The sequence below is a fragment of the Paralichthys olivaceus genome, chromosome 14 (assembly GCF_024713975.1).
Source record: "Paralichthys olivaceus isolate ysfri-2021 chromosome 14, ASM2471397v2, whole genome shotgun sequence".
In the NCBI taxonomy this organism is placed as follows: Eukaryota; Metazoa; Chordata; class Actinopteri; order Pleuronectiformes; family Paralichthyidae; genus Paralichthys; species Paralichthys olivaceus.
Genome location: NC_091106.1, coordinates 12,153,659 through 12,176,332, shown reverse-complemented (window position 1 = coordinate 12,176,332; position 22,674 = coordinate 12,153,659). Strand labels below are relative to the sequence as shown.

Below are 22,674 nucleotides of genomic sequence, written 5' to 3'. Positions count from 1 at the left end.
ATCTCACTCAAAAACATCATATTTCACTCCAAACTGCTGCATCAACACAACCATACAGATACAGGAGGTGTTGTGCAGACTCATGATACCTGTTATTGCAGCATTAGTGTGCAGCTTGTGACAGTGAATGCACCAAAGAAGAGGGGATCATTAATAATTAATAATTGAGGCTAATGTTTGAACCTTAAATTAATTAAAAGAAAAACTACTCTTGTTATCATTTGTTACACACCACCCTGAAACTATCAACATTTTGTGTCACATTAGCCAATTCATTTTAATTAACTGCACTGCTGTGTTCGTAGCTCATGCAATTTGATCATGCAGGCTGATTAAGTGGTTGAAACGGGCATCTGGTCGTCCTTTGAGAAGCTTGTGTCTGCAAGCGTTCCTCGTGTCGAGGCTCCTCGTGTCGAGGCTCCTCGTGGACTTCTGCACTGAATTTCAAACAGATGAAGACGCTGCAGCTCTATATCAACTTGACTCCATTAATATAAACTATCTGGACTGCCAACATTAAAAATGCATGTAAACGTAGTGTAAATATTGAAATCTTTAAAAAAAAACTTGAACTTGATCCATGAAAAAGAAACTCTAGAGAGAGCTTATGCAGAGATATGAGATGTGATGTTGTTATGTGGGAATACTTTAAAGGGATATTTCACCCAAAAATAAAAATTCACTCATTATCTATTCACCACTATGCTGATGGGGGGGTGGTTGAAGTGTTTGAATCCACAAAATACCTTTAGAGTATCAGGGGTAAACAGCAATGCAGCCAAATCCAACACACTTGAAGTTTATGGTGATCACTAAATTTGACTCAAAACAGTGTCATTTACACCAGGTTTTTAGCCTAAATGTCCGCTCCTCTTCAGGAGCCTTGTTCATGGGTGGATCACAGGACACTTAGACTAAAAACATGGTGAAAATGATGCTGTTTCTAGTCAAATTTGAATAGTGGGGCTTACAGACACTTGGATGACACCACAGATGCAGTATGGAGGAATTTTTGTCTTTCTTCCGTTTGAAGAAATTGGTCACCATTTGCCTTGATTGTTTTGGATTTGGCTGCAATGCTGTTTACTCCTGAAACTCCAAAAGTGTTTTGTGGACTCAAACATTTCACCCATCCCTCCATCAGCATAGTGGTGAGCAGATAATGAGTGGATTTTCATTTTTGGATGAACTATCCCTTTAATGTTTATATCAGCACACAAAACCAAGACATTGAGATTTTCTCCTATACTCCCCCCTGCCTCACCCTGGCTTCTCCCCCATCCCATTGTTATCCACAATTTCTTTTTCCCTTTGAGGGAGGGTGGGTTCCTGAAGTAGCTCACACCTCCTTGCTCGGCACAATCAATTTTGTTTGACCCTGAGGCGGAGACGCAGGAGAATGAGCAGGAGAATGTCGCTGACGAGCTCTGAGGAGTGTGCGGAGTCTATCATCGCGCTTCAGTGTCTCGTCCTCTTTATCGGAAGCTTGTGCGCAGCAACCCGCGGGCACCGCAGACGCACGGAGTAACAGCGGGGTTGGGGTGGGGGGGGGGCATCACGGGAGACGCACCAACACTTTGGGAAGATGTCTGGCTTCGCCGGGAACATGGATTGCGAGGATTGTTTATCTCCTGCACTTGTGGCCAATAACAGCGCGGAGCTGCACCTGCACTCATCCACCGTGGATGAGGACGACGAACTTCTCAGATACATCTGGCGAGAGTACTTACACCCCAAGCAGTACGAGTGGGTTCTCATTGTGGCTTACATTATCGTGTTCTTCGTTTCACTCATTGGAAACTCGCTTGGTAAGTTCTGTCTTTGGTGCATTTCTCTCTCTATCCATGCGCAATCGCTCCTGCGTAAAATGACAGAGCAGAAGCGCACTTTGAATAACTTTTTGATTGACGCAAAGAGCTGACGATCTTTTCCCTCAGTTTCATTCATGTTACCCCCCTTAATTGTCTTTTATGTTTAAATCATTAATATTAAAGAAAATCACAGACGCAGAGTTTGAGGAAAATGCTGAGAGCAGGAGAAAGTCTCCCCTTAAAAAGAAAGCCCCACCTCAACACCCTACTCATTTCCCATTTGTAATTTGCTCCATCTGGACCTCAGCTCTCAAGTCTTTACGTGCAGATGTGCATGCTTCAGCTTATAGAGCCATTCAGTAACATTAAAGTGATACTGCACAATTCATTGTGTTTTTTAAAAAATGTATATGAAATGATATCACTGCTCTTTGATGAAATACATTAATTCTTTTTTTAAAATCAATCAAATTTATTACGATAAAAAAATCTACCTTTATGGGTTGAACATGGCTCATACCGCCACCTAGAGGTTCAAAATGTCTTGAACCATGCAGGGCCAAGGCTTGTATAGAGTCACACACCATCTGGGACGTCTCTACATCATATTTGAAAAAGTTAACAGCCTCTAATCAAAGATGTGCAACCCCCCCACCACCGGCCACCACTTGTTAGTGAGAATCTGGAAAGCTGTGCTCATTTTCAAATCTATGCTTAAGCTAAATCCCTAAACCACCACATAGTCCACCATTCAGAGATATCCCCTATCCTCTCCTGCTCCTCAGCTGTCTAGGTGGGGACCACCACACTCCTCCAGTGGGGTTTAGCCCCAGATGTCTCAGCATCGGGAGATATTTGTTTTCTTTTGGGGATTTTTCATTTTTCGCATCTGTCGAATGTTAGAAGCGTCATCAACCCCCCCACTTTCTCGAGTTGAATCCAGCGGGGATCGCCTGCTGCGTTCCCACATCGAATTCTCCTGGATTGCTACGGGCATTATACTAGGATAAAGTCTGTGAAGGCTGCGGAGTGTCTCACTGCGTTCACACATGCACCTCCTCTGGTGAAAATATGGAGGATCTGTGGAGTCCAGTGCATGTCTGAAAGCAGCTATAGAGAAATGGAATAACACTTTCCCTTCACAGCCTCACGCAAAACAAAGAGGTGAATTGGGACAGGGATTTAGTCTTCTTGGTCTCTCATTAACAGAATATGTCTTAATGCCAAAATATGCTTAACAACGCATTTTACTAATATCACTGCCCTGCTATGTTCACATGGATAATCCAGGTACAGTGTAGATTTCCAGCAGATGGAATTGACTTTTTTTGCCAGTGAAATTTGCATATGTTTGTCTGACAAAGCCAGGAGATAGAGGGTGAGTGCTGGCATTTGGTTCCATCAAGCAGGCCATGAGTCTCAGCTGGGTGGAGTTTTAGGATTAAGCATGAGAAAAAAAGGATGTTTTTTTGGATTTCGCATTTTGAGAATGAATAAAGTCAGTTCCTCTGGTCCATCAAATCCAGTCGCGACTAACAGCTGTGAGAGTGTTTGATGTAACCATCAATTTCTCTGCATTTGTCCATTAGCATGTGCAGCCAAATGCAGCCACATCTTCCAGGCTCGTGAGGTTTCTGCCTCTGAACAGTCTCCACAACAATCTGCCTCATTCACTAAGATGTGCTCAGCGATGTTCTTACTCTGCACACAAAATAAATGCATTTATGACACTTGCACACCTGCCAATTTTGTTCTTACCACCTTGTGTATGTTTGTGAAATTCTAAATTGACAGGCGCGTGTCCGCTCTTTGCAATTAGCATACGCCTCTATTTCTCCACATAAGGACATCTGTTTGGTGTCTCATGAAGAGAGCAGTGTGCTGCACAGAGAAGTTTAAGTTATAAGAGTTGGCTCCAAAAGGTCAAAAATGTCACACCAGCAGAAACGGAAATAATTGTGTTGGAGGTGGAAGCCACAAAAGACACTTTTCTGTAGCGTGTCCTTCAGAGAGACAGTGTTTAAAAGAATGAAGTCTGGGCTGCATTAACCGAGGCAGGGAATGTCCCCTTGAGGTTCAGACCTTGTCGCAATTAAAAAAAAAACATATTCTCGACATGCATAGGTAAAAAAGAATGTTTCACCTCTGAATGACTTCAACTTTACACTTCAACATTTCGCAACATTTCGCTTTTGTTCTCGGGGGCAAAGTCTCTTGTCATTCTCATTTTTTGTCTTACACTTGGCTCTAACATGCTGACAGATTCTATATGCAGTTGTCACCTTGCATGAAAGGGAGCAAACAGCAACATACAGGGCTTTTAAAATCATCTCATCGTCTCTTTATTTGCACTCAAGCTGTTTGCAGCCACTCTAAGGAAACAGAGAGATGCAAACATTGACTAAGAACCAAGAACACGGTCAAGGTCTGATACATGTTATTGATTACTTCTTATGTTGAATTATTCTATACAAGCACACCACACGAGGCACTGATGCCATTAATGATTTTCCTCAATGGGACTCCCACGTCAACAGGACACCCGGTGTTGACTGTGTACAGGAATTAATGAAGCTTGTAATGAAGCATTTTATATATAACATCGATTTTTCCTTACAGATCAAAGAACTATGACACCTAATTATGCAAATAGATTGGAGGGTCATTATTAACTTGAGTGTGTTGTTAACTCTGCAATCAATAATTTTCTCTCTAACGTGTTCCTTTGGTGGATGTGTATACAAAAAATGTTCCTCCTCTGCTTTGACAGCGAACATGAACTCATTAGCTTTCAACATTTACAATGAAAACGACAATTTTAAGATGAATTCTCTTGATCTTTTGAATTAAACCGAGCTTGAGATACTTTGGTGAAAATTGATCTTTATAGAAATTTGACATGGTAACATCTTTTATCTGACCAATCTAAAAAGAATGTCTTCGCTGGTATAATGAAGTTTATAATCTCAACTCACTCAGAGATATTCAGAGAAAGAGGCTACGCAGGAAGTTGGATTCAAAATGTTCCTAAAAATGTTGATCAGAATCAATTTAACTGTAAACCTGCAAATAACAAAGTTTTCACTGGAAGTTGGAAAACATTGTGAGAATACATGTGTAAATAGAAAACCAGTTTACAGTTAGAGCACAGCCACAATCAGAAAACATAACTCATTATTTCTCTTCTGTTCCTGATGGAAATTATAGGTGCACACAGTTCACATAACTGTAACTCTGAATGCTTTTTTCCCTCAAGCTTAGTCTAGTTAACTGCTCACAACTGGTCATTATATGCAATCATAAAAACGTTATATATGTGATTAAATGCCAGAGAGATTTCGCCCACATTGGAATGACCCAACCCTGTGAAAAGCTGGCCTCTAAGGAACGAACACAGGAGCATTATAGAGATATTTGCAAAAGTAGGGTTTGGAACTCTGTGGATCTCTTTCAATGGTACATTATTCTGATTCAGTCACTGCATCTCCCAGTATTCATTGTGAGAATGTGATTATGTTCATGAAAAGTTTCCGCTCATTGTTGGCAGACAACACTGAGAATTCACATTATGCAATTAAATAATTAATTCTAATTAATTTAAGAAGAGTCACGTGTTTTATATGTGAAATTGGTGTAACGGAGGTTATTTTGTAGAAAAGTGAAAATTGGTTTAAACAAAGTGTAGGAACTCTTCTTAGCTGGTTGATTGGAGAAGTCGAGTAGAATTTGCAGTAGGTGATAGAGATGTACGAATATATTAGACATCTCATACTGACAGAACAAACAAGACATGTAAATTTCACTGACTCTACCACCAGAATATATTTGATTCAGATTGCTCACTATCACCTGGTCAACAGAGCAGCTGTTAACTCAACTAATACTTCACTGAATCTATCCTGTCTTACTGTGGTAGTGCAGTGGTAAGCACTGTCCCCTCTCAGGGTCTGTGTGAGTTTTCTCCAGGAGCTCCATCTTCTTCCCACAGTGCAAAGAGGTGTGAATTGGAGTTGTTTGTCTCTGTATATTGGCCATACGACCCGTTGGTGTACCCTGCATTTCTCTCAATGTCTGCAGGGATTGGCTCGAGCCCCAGCAACTCTCAAAGGATAAAGCAGTGAAGGTAACGGATGGAAAATGGAAATTATCAATGATGAATGCAGCAGACCACACTGAACTTATCACAGTGGATATAGAGCACAATTCATATGCAAACATTTTACTTATTTCCCTGCTTTATAGGATGGGTTGGACATATAATTAATGTCACAGAGGTGGTTGTTTTGTTCCCTCAGAGTTGCCAGTGGTGCTTTCATACATCTGACAGCAGCATTATTAACACAGCCATAGAGATCTGTTTGAAGATCAACCCACTAATCATATAAGAGCAGCTCTCATACTATTGGATAATTTAACAAACAGATGACAACTTAAAGATCCAGTGGAAACAAAACAACATGCTGTTCTGGTTGGATTGTGATTGTGGCTGCCTGGTTTTTTTTCAAATTTGCTCGCCTTTGTCCTGCTGACATGAGATTCCAATGAGAAGTCAGCTGCGACATGATCTTACATTAAGAGTGTGACAGGCCTGGAAATTTGATGGAACAATATCTGACAGAAGTCTTCACTGGATTTTGTCAAATAAATAAAAGGTTTGGCTTGAGAGAGTCAGTCAAAGTCAGACTAAAATGTGCTTGAGTTGTTGATGCAGCAGCTGTAAAACAAAGTTGGGTCCTGCACAGTCTCCACTCTGCTTGTCCTGGATCTGATGTGAAATAACCAATTTCCGCAGTGGATGGACATGAACGGGTGCTGAGGCCAGACTCAAAATTGAGAGGTCAACAATAGGCAAGACAAAGACTTGTCAGTGAAGATCTTTTATTCCCAGTGTCTTAGTCCTGTTACTTGGAGTTTTTGGAGGATATTGGGGACATTGCAGGCAGAAAAGATTAAGATTTATAAAGCTGGGAGTGGGGGTGAAGCTAAAATACAGTATCAATCATAGATTTAAAAGAAAAAGCCTCAGACATTATCTGAGGTAGAAGTTGTGTTATGAGAAATAAATGTGAATATAGTCTAAGATTTGTTGTGAAGTCACAAATATGCTACAGGAGATTTTGTGTATCAGGAACAACTTTTCACAGGACAAATGCAAGGATGTTGCTTTACAGCTAAGGGTCAATGTCAATTGTATTTATATAGCACATTTAAAACAACTTATTTGACCAAAGTGCTTCATAAGTACAAGGTACAACAAGAAGATAGTAACACCCAATACATCAGAGTACAAGTAGTAAAATAAGATAGAAAGTATATATTAAAATACAATAAAATAAAATATATTCAATAATAAGATAAAATCAGCTGTGATACAAATGTTCTCAAGGGGGCAGATCTAATGTGGAGTGGTAAGTTGTACAGCTACTGCAAAGGCTCGATCACCTATGAGCCTCTTTTTAGGTAAATCCAGGAGGAGCTGAGTGGCTGATCTCCGCTCTCTAACTGAAGTGTGAGTATGGTGAGCTAAATAAGGTGGTGCCAGTTCATTTAGAGAATTAAAAGTTAATACAATTCTAAAATCAATCCTGTGACGAGGGAGCGCAACATAGGAGTAATATGCTCTCTTATTCTTTCTAGTCAGGAGGCGAGCAGCCGCATTTTGGACGAGCTGCATGTTTTCAATAGACGACTGGTTTAAGCCTACATACAGGGAAGACGAGAGGTTAAGAAGGCATGTATCACCCCCTCTAGATCTTTTTGTGGGAGATAGGGTCGTTCTAATGATATTTTCTCAGTGTGACATTTTGTTTCCTTGAGCTTCATGATCTCCTCACATTTGTCAGTATACCTGCTCGACTCTGCCTGCCACACTTGTCACACAGGTCACCTCTTCATAATCAGCTCATCTCCACTGGTCTACACCTCCATTCACTCCCCTGCCTCATGTTTGCTCAACAGCTCATCCCCTTGCTGACTGGCCAGTCATCGCTCCTTGTGAATTCAAAGTGAAGAATTTTCGGTTGTTTTTAATGGCATATTCATTCCATTGTACATTATGCATTGCGGGAGCAGCTATTTCAGCCGCGCGTTAGACCTCTTGGGAAAGCACACCTAGAAGCTTTGCAGCCCTTGTGGCTCCAACACTAGACATATGACTTTATAAAAATACCCATAAATATGTATTTATTTGGCCTAAGTTGGTTTTGTGCACCGAAAATGCTTTAGACGAAGACAAAAAGTACTTTTCTTGGGTATCCTGTGTAAGAAGTCATGCCCTGAGTGAATGTGAAAATGAATATAGGATAGACTCAAGAGTTAAAGCATCGAGTGATGTTTTTTCCTTATAGGCTGTGGAACATAATTTAATCAAGCACACATTTCCTGAGTAAAACATGCCCTAACTATTGCCAACATGTCCTCAGACAACCAGAATATCCTTTCAAGGCTCTATGATGTCAGATCAGGCTTTATGCTGCTGGGCGTTGTGCCGGTTCAGCTGGTAGCGACAACTGTGACAGTTTCTGCCTAAAACTTTCAGAATCACAGTATTTCCACACAAACTTAATAAAGTAGCATTAGGTAGCATTCCAAGTTCTCACATCTTCTTTTTTTCATTTTTGTTTAGGCAAAATGTTCAAATCACGTTTTTATGAAATACATAAATTGTTTTACTTTCAATTTCCATATGAAATGACTTCTTCTCTGTCAAGTACCATTTTAATGGAAAATGTATTTCTTCAAAATGTGTAAAGCAGTCATATTACTTTATTGTATTACACATCACCACAAACACTGCAAGCAGTGTTTGGTTATAGTTGCAGCAGCACAGGTCAACACTCAGCTTAAACGTCACAACTAAGTACATTAAGACAAAGCTGTGGAGGCACAATCATGTTAGTGCAATAGACATTTATATGGAAAGTACAAGCAAGAAAAATGTGACTCTTTTTCAGCCTGTAGGCCAAAGTAAGACGTCACAACATATGTACAAATATGAGAAGTTAACTTAAAATATGTATTCCTGAGCGAATACTTTAGTTGACCAGCTGGAAGTGGTGCACACAGCATCATCCTTCTCATTCTTAAGTCTGAGTGAAAAGTAGGATTTTGGTGGCTGTGCTGCTTTTTGCCTCTTGCCTGCATTGATGTGGATCCTGTCATCCTCCGGGGGTTTATCTGCGACTCTATCATGTGTGGCTCTACAAGATAAGGAGTGGTCTATGTATTTCTGTGTTTTCATGCCAAGTGATACACTGTTAATTAAATTATATGACTTAACTGTGATAAAACATATTAATGGTGCTTTTAATATCACATTCATTGTGAAAAATAAATACAAAGATAAAAAAAACAGCTCATTACACCACCCAGTGTTTCAAACCGTCAACTTGCAAAGCTAATCCTGACAGATAAGTCAACCATTTAGGACGTCTCCAAGTCATGTAATTTACATTCAAGTTAATGCCATCTAATCAAATGTGAGCAGGTTCATTATTAGACTTCCAACATGGTGTTTATTGACGAACAGTGTTCTGGTCTTATTCCAGTAGTGTAGTGTTAATATTGGCACCTCCCTACTATACACACTCTTATACCTCTTGTACATCAATGTATTTTTTCCCCAGAGGGTCAGGATCAACACCATGTTCAACATCACAAATGCACCCAGCAGCAGGAGATATATCACTAATGATCAGAGCCGATCAGAGTCTACTGCAGAGTCAATCAAACCTCGGAGTAAATGTGGATTGGATCTAATACTATTGCATGCACGATCCAGATTGACCAGTGGAAAAGGGGCTTAAGGGAGTCAGCGACTGCAGCACAAATACACACACCTGGGTGATGGACATTATTGGAGTGGATGGCAGCTCTTGGAAATTTTGTAATACATTCATGATAATTGCATAGCTTTTAAACTTATTCAAACGTGTGTTAGCTTTCTATCCAACATTGCATGAACCATACACACACCCTCTCTTGCACTGGCATTGCCTCAGCTCTGAGAGCTTGGGCTTCAGCTGTAACCGAGCTGGAGCCAACGGCACAAACTGATGTGACTCAGGACCACCATGGTTCTTTACCACATTAATGCCCACTGGATGTCATGGCAGTGTCACTCTCACATCCAGCTCTGCCTCCCTCAGCAATATTTTGCACATATTGTTTGTCGTTAAGTTTTATTTCAGATGCAGTGATTAAAACATGCCTCAGAGCTGATATGCCCAATCAGATGTGGCTCGTAGTTACAGTCACAGTTTATTTTGTTCATCATGCTTATATAACCCACTGCAGGTCTACAGTCTCTGTCTAGTTACCATCCCATTCACTTCAGGGCTTAAAAAAAAGAATCACAAAAAAGAAACAGCTCGTCTGTTGCAAGATTAATGGATGTTTTTACTTATCTCAGGACTGTGCAGAATTTACAGATGTTTCTGATTGACATGTCAAATTCTCCTCTTCCAGCTTTTGAGGCAGGGAGACCCTCATCTTTTTCATTTGTACAGATATTCCCCACTCGAGGAGCAGAGCTAATTTGATTCCTTTGCAAGATCGACCCAAGTTCTTGACCATAGCTAGATATGACTGTAATTGACATGTTAAGATAACAAGCCTCTCCAGCATTTTGCAATTTGACAGTAGGAAAAACGTTGATGATAATGGTTAAATGGAGGCCTGGGTCCTCCTGCTGTGGCCCTTGGTTCAGCCCTGACCCGGTCTTTGCTGCACGTTGATCAATAAATGCCAAAAATAACCTGGAAATATTATTAAAATGAAATCAATAATAATGTGTTTGATAAAAAATGGATACAAATCAAAACACTGCAAATGCTAACCATTACTGCTATTTTCTTTCCTATTCATATACTATATGAAGATGGACAACATGACTGCTCCCAAAAAGTAAAGCCAAAACATTTGAGCCGCCACCTGGTGGCTGGTTGCAGTACATGTCATAAACTACACCACATGTTAGTGGATGAGACATGCACCAATCTAAAAAGTCAATTACATGTTTACATTTCTTGAAGATGGTCTCTGTCATTGTTGGTAGTTCTTATCAAATTGATGTTTGTTCAAGCGTTACTCTTCTGGTAAGTTTGGTTTTAATTTATTTGATGCTATATAAACAGGTTGAAACGTCATGATAGACAGCGGACACTGACTTGCGATTAGTTGAGCATGTTTATCAACGGGACTTTGATACCACTCCACCATCCCCCATCGCTACTGCTCAGACTGTAGCTCCAAATGTGCACGATGCTAGCATTTGTACCCAGAAAATGTTGAATAGTAGGAGAAAGAGGAAAAGCGTTGTCCGTTTTGACATAAAGTTTGTTGGTCTGAATACATCAGAAAATATATAGTGCGCTCCAAACAGAGCCCGGCTTAATGCGGATGTGAGCCGGCTGAGTGTCTCTCAGGAAGAACATTACATGCAAGAAGAGAATTGTTTACAATTCAGACTAATAAACACACTGATGAAGTAGCTGAATCCAAATGGGAAAGGTTGTGTACTGTCTCTGCGTGTGCTGGAATTCCTCAACGGAAGTAAGCATAGAGGATTTCTTCTCTCCATCTCTTGGACACCTAGGATCCACAGCAGTCTCTGTACTCGGCCTCGTTACAAACCCTCCTGTAGAGGTGATTTCCACTCTGCCCGCCGTGACTTTAGCAGACCTGTAGCCACCGGCAGGTGATTCATTTTATCCATTCACTCCTTTACAGAATAAATCAGGATTCAGGTGGGTACTTGAGAAATGACTCATTTCCTCTCTGCAGAAATCTTCACCAGTTTTCAAAAAAATAGGAATAAACAAAAAAGTTTGACTGACAGCAAAAAACTTTTTAGTTGAATTTTAAGTTGAAGCAGTTAAAAGGAATTGAGGCAAATATGAACATCACAATCCCAGATAAAAACCTTTACTTTCTTCATGGAAGTCAGCATATAAATACTGTCTCCTGCAAATAAATCATCCACCGAGAACAATTCATTTCTGTTCCTTTTTCAGAGATAGACACATTTTCAGTTTCAGAATTAACAACCTTTTCCACCAACTATACAAATGCAGTAATTTTATACACTGCAGCACTGGTCACAACATGTGGGAGTTACTGATGCATTTCAAACCACGTAACAACTGTGTCCCAGTTCCATGCTGTGACGGTACATGATGCACTCATTTTCACAATTTTGTCTTTGCAGTTAGTGAGCAAAAAAGTAATGGATTCCATTCCAAATGACACAACCCACCTCTATTTTCATTGTGTATACTGAACAAAGAAACAGGAAAAATGCTTCTACAAATACCATCTTTTCTCCTTCTCTCTCTAAAAAACCCCCAAACAGTACCGAAGGATAAAGCTGACTGGAGATTATTGCATTCTCCACACACACACACACGCACACACACACACACACACACACACACACACACACACACACACACACACACACACACACACACACACACACACACACACACACACACACACACACACACACACACACACACACACACACACACTGCCTCTGCTGTTTTGATTGTCAGAGTTACCTAAGCAGACTTATTACAACTGATAGGACCCGATCTCAGGTTTTAATGAACAAAATCATTACTTCCACCAAGGAGGTTACCTTTTCATCTGCAGCTTGTATTTATAGCAGGGTTACGCTAAACATAATGGAAGGATTATGATTAAACGTGGTTGGATTTGGTATGGGGTTTAATACATTATTTAACACTGTGAGATATGGCTTTTTTTTCATTGATTTCTGCAACAATAATTCATGGCTCATGATTACACAATTCAGGCACGTTTTGGGAGACGGATATTTAGTGTGTGGAATTTGGTGCAGATCAAAAAAAATCTGGATCAAGTGAATTGATTGAAATGACATCAGTAGTAAGCTACATAGAGTGTAACTAGACTGTAAATAATGATGGACGACATGACAGTATGGAGCCAAAACGTCTTGATCGCTACCTGGTGGCTGGATGCAGTATAGGTCATATAGGTAATTTGATGCCATTAAAACAGGGTGAAACATCATGATTGGAAGCTGAGACTGAGTCAGGTCGAGCCTGCCTAGCAACGTTAACAACCCACTCTATCCCCTCCATCTTGCTACTGTGCAGACCTTGCCGTCAAATGCGCAAGATGGCAGCATTCTTATCTGGATATTTTATTTGTCGATAGTGGGAGAAAGTGGAGACACATCTATGGTTAACATGAAGTAGAAAGCAGCTGACATTTTAATCTCTGTCCTTGTTGTGAGCCGCTTAAATGAATTATCTGATACCTACTCATCTCACCATTTATATTTCATGTGACTGAGTAAATGTTGAAATTCATCATTCAAAAACATCCTGGACCAACATGATAAATATTTCCCTTTATTGATTCTTTCTGTCTTTGATTGTGCACCATTTTCAGTTTGTTTTGCAGTGTGGAAGAACCGGCACATGCGCACCGTCACCAACTATTTCATTGTGAATCTTTCCTTTGCCGATGTCTTGGTCACCATCATCTGCCTGCCTGCCAGTCTCGTGGTGGACATCACAGAGACATGGTTCTTTGGAAACACCCTCTGCAAAGTTGTGCCTTATCTGCAGGTGAGATATCAACCCTGACATCTTTTCCACTTGGGATATTAGAAAATCTTCACCACATATAAACCACTCCACCCTTTCTATAATTGACATTTTTCAGAGGGTAAAAGAAACACTTTATACATATCCCATGAGCTGTGCAGATAGTAAAACCTTTGATGGTATCCTTTGGTTATTTAACACCTTGGGCAACACTTTTACCTCCAACATTTTTTTAAATACATTTTTATCAGCATCTTCCCACAACCTCTCCCGTCCTCCAGCTGCAGAAAGAAAATCATCCAATTCATATAACACTGTCAAACACATTGGTTTGTACATTCTCACTGAGTGTGAATGGAAACCCTACACTACTCCACACAAAGCCTATATACCTATATGCTGTATGTCAAAGCGAATGTGACATCCACCATGCAACAGACTGTGGTTCTGAACATGTCTGATGTAAAGGATATTCTGAATGGAAGCAGCTGTAAAACCAAATTGATTACATGAGCTGAATTTATTCCAGACAAATCAATGTTTGAAATCTTGTGCTTCGCTATCTGCTGGCTCACTTATCACACCTTATGGTACAGGATTAGAAATCAATTTGAATTTGATTGTCATGGTCACATTCTGCTCTGTTCTTTGCTGCTGCTCTGTAACTGTTATTTGATGCCTTTATGAAGCCAGAGACATTTTTTTGTTTCAGTTCTATCAACATTTAATGTGGTTGTATTTCCATGCCCCAGTACTGTATTGCCTCGTCATCCTCAATAACTTAGCTCTGAGTTTTCACCATCTGCAAACTCCCTCTGCAGTGCTGTACTAGATTGTGAAGCCAACGGCATTATGATTCCTGAAAGAAATAGAGAAATAATCAGAGGAGACTCTGCCATAAATTAATAAGGATTTGTTGGAAAAGCACAGATTTAGTCCAGGGTCCACAGTGAGTGAATGCAATATTTAGCAATATCTAGTAAACAAGATGGAATGTCTTAAGATAGCAACTTATTCAGTGGTTAAAAATTTTAATTCACACAACAGATGGTTCCAATTATCTTAAAACAATTATTTTATACTTTTTCCTAGTTAAAGGTTCAGTGCAAGATTTAGGAACATAGTGGTGAAGTTGCATATTGCAACACACTGAATCATGCCTGACCCTCATTACAGGTGTGTAGGAGAACCAACAGTGATTTTTGGGGGCTGATGCTAATAATAAGGACGACAATTATTCTGCTCACAATTTGGCTGATATACATGTATATATTAAAATAATATTTTACAAACCCTTATGTCAGAGAAATGTAATTAAGGCTTGATATTTTTCAGATGAACCATGAATTGTATTATAAATGCAACCAAATATACAGAACTTAAATTAAGAAACATAAAGTGTAAACATGAGTGCACATATTTAAAAAAAACCCATCAATCTCTCCATTTAGTAAATGTAACAATTCACCACAAGGTCCATTCAGGAGACTTTGTGACTCTAATCACAGTCAGACTAAAGCTTGGGCCTTAAGGTGAAGACATTTTCAATGAGTGAAATAGATTTTATTCTGTTTTATTTATGATATTCTTATGAAATTGATTTGCCAATTTTATTTTAAAAAAAAGTTTAGTAATTGGTGCAGTATTGCACAAAGATTTCATAGTCAACACTTGAAATTCAGTATGTGTATGCTAATGTGTGTGTCCATTATTTTATATCCATATATAAAATAATTAGATATAGTTGTTTTAGGAAGTTATGGTTAAGAACATGCATATACTTTTTTCTGTTATATAATATTTAAGCTCCTAACGTGTCTTTGTAATCAGCCAGGTTGGAGCTCTTGGCTCTTGTGCAGCCTCCTCTACAGTTCTTTGCATGGAGGAGAAAATGAACTGAATAAAAGAGCAAAGACTGGCATTCACTAAAACATTTGAACCCTCTGTTCCAAAGGCAAAGTTCTCATCTTTAGAACTCATGCTTTGAGAAATAAATGATATTCCAGGTTGTATCCATCTGTCTCTAATTGTCACCAAATTCCATTTAATGGCACAAACAAACGAAGTTCGAAAACGCATTTTCGAACTTTCATAGCCTTTCTGTGAAGAGATCAAACAATTCAAAAAATAAAGAATTTATGTGAAAAAGCGATGTGCTGCAGTTCTCAGGATGTGTGTGCGTGTGTGTGTGTGTGTGTGTGTTTATGTGTGTGTGTGTGTCTCGTTTTTTGTTCAACAATGGCACAGGGGAATCCACTATATCAAACTTGGATCAGTTAATTGTTAGTATTAGTCTTTTCATGCCATTTCTTGAGTGTACAAATAATATATGAATTCAAATCAATAGACTTATCCTTATTTGTGCCAACATAATAAAAAGATCACAGTCTGACTTCAGACTGACTGCAGTGAAGTGACCTTTTTGTTATATCTTAAATGGCATCACCCTGTGGTGTGTACTACATGAGCCTGCAGAATGGTTTAATCTTTTATGTTTGCATAGTTTTCAGTGTCTTACTGGATTTTTCTCCGCCACATCACACTCGAAATATCTGTTGATGTGCTATTGATTTTCTGTCAGGCAGAGAACATTCATGTGAGGACTTTCTCCACCTACAGGGCAATTACACCCTCCCATTATTTAGGCCTTTTAAATGAAGGACAATACTCAGCAAACGTGATTCAGTCAACCATAGGCATCCTTAAGCTAGGCATTTCAAAGTGATAGAACTGAGCTGTTATTTCCCAAAGGATGTGACCCTACAAGACCCCCCCACACCACCCCACCACCCCCAACCCCCCCATCAAACTGCATTGAAATTGAGATAAGCATGTGCAACGTGCTGGAGCTGGATAAGAGCATTTCAACCTATGACTTCAACTCAGGAAGAGTCTAAGGAATCAAGGTTCCTCATTCACAGATCAATGATTGCAATCTGACTCAGTCTGGTATGACTCTGCTTCCCCAAAGTCTACACGGAGCGAGACAATTACAGTGGTGACAGCAGACTGGCTGTCCATCAAGGTGATGAGGAAGAAGCAGATAGGATGGTAGTTGAGCACACTGCCATTCTAGCTGAACCCTGATGCACTCACACTTATCTGGGATTTTGCAGGGGCTGGTGGATAATGGTGTGATTGCTATTTGGTCATTATTATTCTGTAGCACTGGACAAACTCAGTCTATGCTTGACCTCCACAGAGGTTCAGTCCTGTACTGTGAAAACAAGTGCAGCCATTGTGTTGTGGTGATTATGAATCATTCTGAACGGCTTTGTAAGTTAAAAAAAAAACAAAAAAACACACACATAGCTGGTCATTGTGGTGCTACATTCACCATCACAATGTCTACCTTGATGTTAATAGTCAAGGTGAGATTCAACATGTTGGACTGCACACCTAAAACACCTTGTAAAGAGTCCAACCAACTTGGGTCATGTCTATTCCTGCAGGTTAAGATGCCTTGAATAATGCATTGTGGAACTATGAATGGCGTTTATTTCTGACTTCATTGGGACTTCTTCATGATGTCACTTATCATATGATGTGATACAGTGTATGCTCTGATCAATACAAGCTTTAGGTTGTGCTCCTAAACCATAATTATTTTACTTCTTGGGAATGTGTTATTCAAATTTATATTAACCTGACCTTTGACATATTAGCTCCAAAAGTTAATCATCTAGATATAATCTCCCAAGTACAATTATCACCTATTTTCATTAAATATCCGTCCATAGGTTATTTTCTACAAACAAAGGTCGATAAAATTCCCAGCTTTAATGGCTAAGCAGGTGTGTAGGCTTTGATTTAAGGTGTGATTTTAAATACCCTCCCCAAAATAGTTTGGTCTGTAAAACTGGCATTTATTTCCTTTTTTCCAGACCATCTCTGTGTCTGTGTCGGTCCTAACGCTGAGTTGCATAGCCCTGGACCGTTGGTACGCTATCTGCCACCCACTGATGTTCAAGAGCACTGCCAAGAGGGCTCGCAAGAGTATCGTTGTTATCTGGGTTGTTTCATGCATCATCATGATCCCACAGGCTATTGTGATGGAGTGCAGCAGCTTGCTGCCTGAACTCACAAACAAGACCAGCCTGTTCACGGTGTGTGATGAACACTGGGGAGGTTAGTATTCACAAATCCTACTTGAATACATAGAAACACTGTTCCACATTCACAAATCTTAAACCAGTAACTTCGCTGTGCCTCCGTCAGAGATGCAACCCTCAGCAGAGCATTAATCATTCTATCAGCTGAATTCCTTGTACACATCTGATGCCATTTCGCTGGCGTTTGATATTAGAATTATGATAAGGCCTAAAACAGGAGAATAAATGACATTCTGATCAGCCAGAGAGTGTCACTGTGATAACAGACCTCAAAGAAGGAAAACCTTGCAAAGAGAAAAAGCTTTTCAACCTCTTGCTTTCGTTTGGTTTTAGTATTTCAGGCAGGCTTTCCATTTAATACCTCTGAAAACTAGATTTGCTGAGAGACACATGCCAGAAAAGGTCAGTGAACAAAATACTTAACATTGACCAGTTTAAAATATATCACATAACTCACTGCTATCGCTAAATATCCAATTAAGAAGTCAATTTATATCATATTTATAAATGTGAAAAAGACACAACATGGCCGACACACACCTGTGCTGTAGACTAACACCGCCACACTCAACAAAACTCAACGCACAAACACTTTGTCAACATCCTGAGCATGTTTGCAAACAAGACAACTGAAGCAGTGACCTACCTGAGAAGTGACCGCTTGAGGGACGACTAGTGTTTGTTTCCAGTCAGTCAAATACATCGACATGTGAGTGGAGACATTAGCAGTAGATCTCAGGCTAGTTGACTTCTTCTTATGGGTTTGATGGCAGTTGGTAAACCAGTTTACAGGTGCATTAGCGCCACCTATTGGACTGGAGTGTGGATCAGATGATTGGCAGGCAGACAGAAGGAAGAAAAAACACCCTCAAACTAAATAATGAAATTCTCTCTGTTTTCTTTAAAAATGTCATTAGTTGGCCACAGATTCTCCCCAGTGCTTCTCTGAGGAGAAACAGATTAAGACTACTTTGCAGGTGACTGACAATATTATCACAGCTTGTATTTATTGATGATAATAAAACTAACAATGTAAAACCCACAACATTTAAATCATTAAAAACGCTTTGAATCCTTTCCCATTCAAAGCCTTAATTTCAGTTTATTTTTTGAATATAGACAATGAATTTACTAAACTAAATTAAAAAGTGTGCTCTACTAACTTGTCGCACTTCCTAATAAAATAAATATCACCCTGACATTAACTCAATACAACAATTGACCTGTCAAACTCTGTTATTTTTGTGTTTTCGTGTTGTACTCAAACAAAGGTCAGATTGAAAAAAGGTTCAGAGTCCGTAATCACAGTCACATGATTTATTCATGACCCAGTCTCAAACAGTCAAGAGGAGTCTTCTCACATACTCTTGATTGGCAATGCATCAATTCTAATGATCTATGAGAGTTAGGTTCATGTTTGCTGAGGTCCATACAGGCAGGGGGCTGGAGAGCCATATTGCAGCTAGCATTACATTAACCAGATATTCTTACATTTACCAGACTCATTGGTTATTCCTCCTCTTCAAATTCATAACAGGCTACACATACATAGTTTTAATCTTGAAAAAAATCACTCTGCCACTAAATGTCAATGTTTTTGTGTGGGGAACAGGCATAGTAGTAACTGATAGGATGAATCTCAGTGAGAGATCATGCAGAGTTCTTTTCAAACTGATTATAACAATGATTTACTTATTTTCCAACAGCTGAGATCTACCCGAAGGTCTATCACACCTGTTTCTTCATCGTCACCTACTTTGCACCATTATGTCTCATGGTCCTGGCGTATATCCAGATATGTCACAAGCTGTGGTGTCAGCAGGTGTGTATTTCCAGCGCTTTATGTGATGCATCAGACTAATTGCTCACACTGAGCTGAAGCACCTCCATGTTTACAGCTGCCTGAAGAATGTGCATGTTTTATCAACAGATTCCTGGGAGCACATCAGTATTGCAGAGGAAGTGGAGGTCCATCCAGTGCTCGGCTCCAGTGCCGGGCCCCGGAGAGCCTGTCAGGGTCAGGACCAGCACGGTTTGTGCGGAGATCAAACAGGTCAGAGCTCGACGCAAGACAGCTCGGATGCTGATGGTGGTGCTGTTTGTTTTCGCCCTGTGCTACCTGCCCATCAGCGTGCTCAATGTCATGAAAAGGTAATAATCTCCCAGGCTCTGCTGCTTCAGGGATCAGAGGAGAGAGCACTGGATGGATTTCTGTTTTCATTATGAGCCTGCCCCTTGGCAGAGTCATGTATATTGAATTAAAAGAAAAAACTCAGTCATCTTTAGCTAATATCTTGTCCTACTTTGTACCTGCAGAGTCTTTGGGACTTTCAAGAACACAAATGATCGAGAGACAGTGTACGCGTGGTTCACTTTCTCACACTGGCTCATCTATGCCAATAGTGCAGCAAATCCCATCATCTACAATTTCCTAAGCGGTAGGTTTATAATATTCCTCATCACTCAGACCAGTTGTATGAGCTAATTTCTGTCTTCCAGTGCACAGTCACTGCTTTAAATTCCTCATCTGATAATATGTTTTATATATGGATGTCACATATAATAAAGATACAATTAGATCTTTATGGATCTTAATAATGACTTATGCATGTAAATGGAAATTCTAGTCATCATGACCAAGTGTTTTACAGTACAGATCACATTCACACATTCATTCAGCTCTTTCTACACGTAGCACATTGTCCATCACTCACACAGTACAGCTCTTGAGCTGAATCAAAACACCATCAAAACCCTGCAGTGGACGTGACAAACCACTCAACCATCCGCTGTTAGTTATCACGTGCAAAAATAAAGCAGCAATGAAAAATGACATATTTATAATGAATCCAATCTTAACTTTAATTGCTTATAAATGCCTATGAAAAATGCTGTATGTAAATATGATAAAATTGACTCATGGTTATCATCTTTTCTTTCAGGGAAGTTCCGTGGGGAGTTCAAAGCAGCATTTTCTTGCCATTGTTATGGTCAAGACCAAAATCAAACACAGAGGATACGGACCAGAATGAGCACAGATAGCCGAAAATCTCTGTCCACTCAAGTCAACAACATGGACAGTGTGTCACGCATTTCAGATCAGATAGTGTAGTCTTATAATCCAGGTAAGGGGACGGTTCTTAACAAGGTTCAAAGGCTAAAGATGAACAAGCCTCTGAAAAGAGAATAATCAGTCTCCAAACTGTTAATTTCATGCTTTATGGAAACTGAAATCTCTCTTTTCTTTAACGTGATCAGGAACAAAGGACATTGTAGTTCACATAAACCATTTGGATGGTTATTATTTAATTTTTACTGTTATATAGGATATTCAGCCAACTGACATGATTTTGGTTGCACAAAAATATCTTTGTAAATGTTTTGTATGTAGTAAGTTTATTCAATCGATTTTCTGTGGAAAAGAGTGGCATGGCAAGTGTGCAGGCTCTTGTTTGTTTTTATTGTTATAGTTAGTTCAGTCACCAGAATCAGTGTTGCAGATCAGGAGATCATGGTTGTTTACAACAATAAAAGAGCAGGTGTTTTAGAGAATAGGTGGTATAATGGCTCAGATTTGTAATTTTCCTCCTTAATGAGCACACGTCCATCTTCAGTTTTCAGTGTAAATGTCCATAAAGCTGCATTAATGGTATGCAAATGATGCCATAATGCCAAACATCATGAATATCAATTAAAACATACATTTTATTATGTTTTCTTTTTTGCAGGTGCACACTATACTACTGTATGTCCAGCACCAATGTGAAATTAAGTTTTTAACGTTATAAATCAGAAAATAAAAAACTTCTCCTCTGTTCTGAAGAACGGTTGAATTTTTCATCAGCGGGGGAGAAGCGACATCCGGCCGATAAGATCCAGCTTGAAATGCATCCGTCACCTCTGCTGACAGCTGCACAGCCCAGCAGCTGTACTGACAGAAAAACAGTGGGTGTCATGGGAATATAAAAAAAGAACTAACAAAACAATAGTAAGCTGCACTTTGAAACATGGAATGAAAAACATATTCCTGAAATATACTTATAAATCTACAATATCTATTCTAAGATATATTTAGAACAGTATTGCCTGCTGACATAACCCAAGTTTTGCCTATTTTCTTAATCAATGTAAAAGGGAATATTGAACTGATTATCAAATTCAGTCAATTCCAGGTCAGCAACATTTACATTTGTTTGCTTGAGGCCTGTAAATGATATTTAAATATTTCAACTGCAAACCACTTACTTCTTATAGAAAAATAACATCACAGCTTGATTTATTTTTGAGAGGCCGATATCGACGTTTGTATCTTCAACTGAGAGTAAAAGTTTACAGCATGTTTCTTTAAATGAGACATATTTTGAACAGGCTCCTTTGATTTGGCATTCAGTGAACGTACCTCAAGCTTCTTTGTTTTAACAAGGAACTCTGCTAAAAATAATAATTTCTTCTCCTTCTTCTTCCTCTGCTTCTTCTAAAAGGAAGAAATAAAAGCACATACACTTTAGTATATTTTATTACACAATAATATATTACTCTCATAATTTCTTGGATGCATTTGCAGGTAGCAACCCTGCATATGCAATATTGAGCAGAGTCAGAAATGAAGTTGTCTAAAAGCTTCAGGTTTTGAACTTAATTGAAAGAGGCCCAATGAGAATGAGAATAAAAGAAACGATCTATATCTATGAGCGATTGAATTTCAAAGATTAATCCGACATTTACATCAGCAAGCTTTGCTCGCATGCCTGACGTTTTGACAAGATTCTTGATTCTTGGATGTGGGATCTTATAAAAATGTTTTTTTTCTAACAGTGTCCTTCATCAACAATGCAATGCGTTGGCCTTTACTCCCATTTTTTCAACTCAAGTCTTTCTAAAAACTAAAATGTTTTGTTCATTTAAATGTGTTTTTAACTTTACTTAAATTTGCCATGAGATTGATGTCTGTATTCCTTTTGTTTATTTGAGTAATATTACTTCAATGTGCACCATGACTAATATTTGCTGCATATTTTGAATGTGCTCGACAAATGACTTATGTCATATAAGATTCACTTAGCATTGATTAACAGTGAAGTGAGTGGGTTTTGAGCATATGAATTAGCCTTCAGCTTACTTTTGATCTTACACAGTTCAATGTTATTTTTAATT

At 39.2% G+C, this 22,674-nt stretch overlaps 1 protein-coding gene across 1 annotated transcript; it reads left to right on the top strand.

Annotated features, from left to right (window-relative positions):
• Window positions 1–1,461: 1,461 nt before the first annotated feature.
• Window positions 1,462–20,962, top strand: hcrtr2 (hypocretin (orexin) receptor 2). Its single transcript, XM_020091052.2, has 7 exons — window positions 1,462–1,808; window positions 13,251–13,429; window positions 17,293–17,536; window positions 19,227–19,342; window positions 19,451–19,671; window positions 19,837–19,958; window positions 20,463–20,962. Exons 1-7 carry the CDS (start codon window positions 1,586–1,588, stop codon window positions 20,630–20,632), a joined length of 1,275 nt encoding a protein of 424 aa, XP_019946611.1. The 5' UTR covers window positions 1,462–1,585; the 3' UTR covers window positions 20,633–20,962.
• The last annotated feature ends 1,712 nt before the right edge of the window (window positions 20,963–22,674 follow it).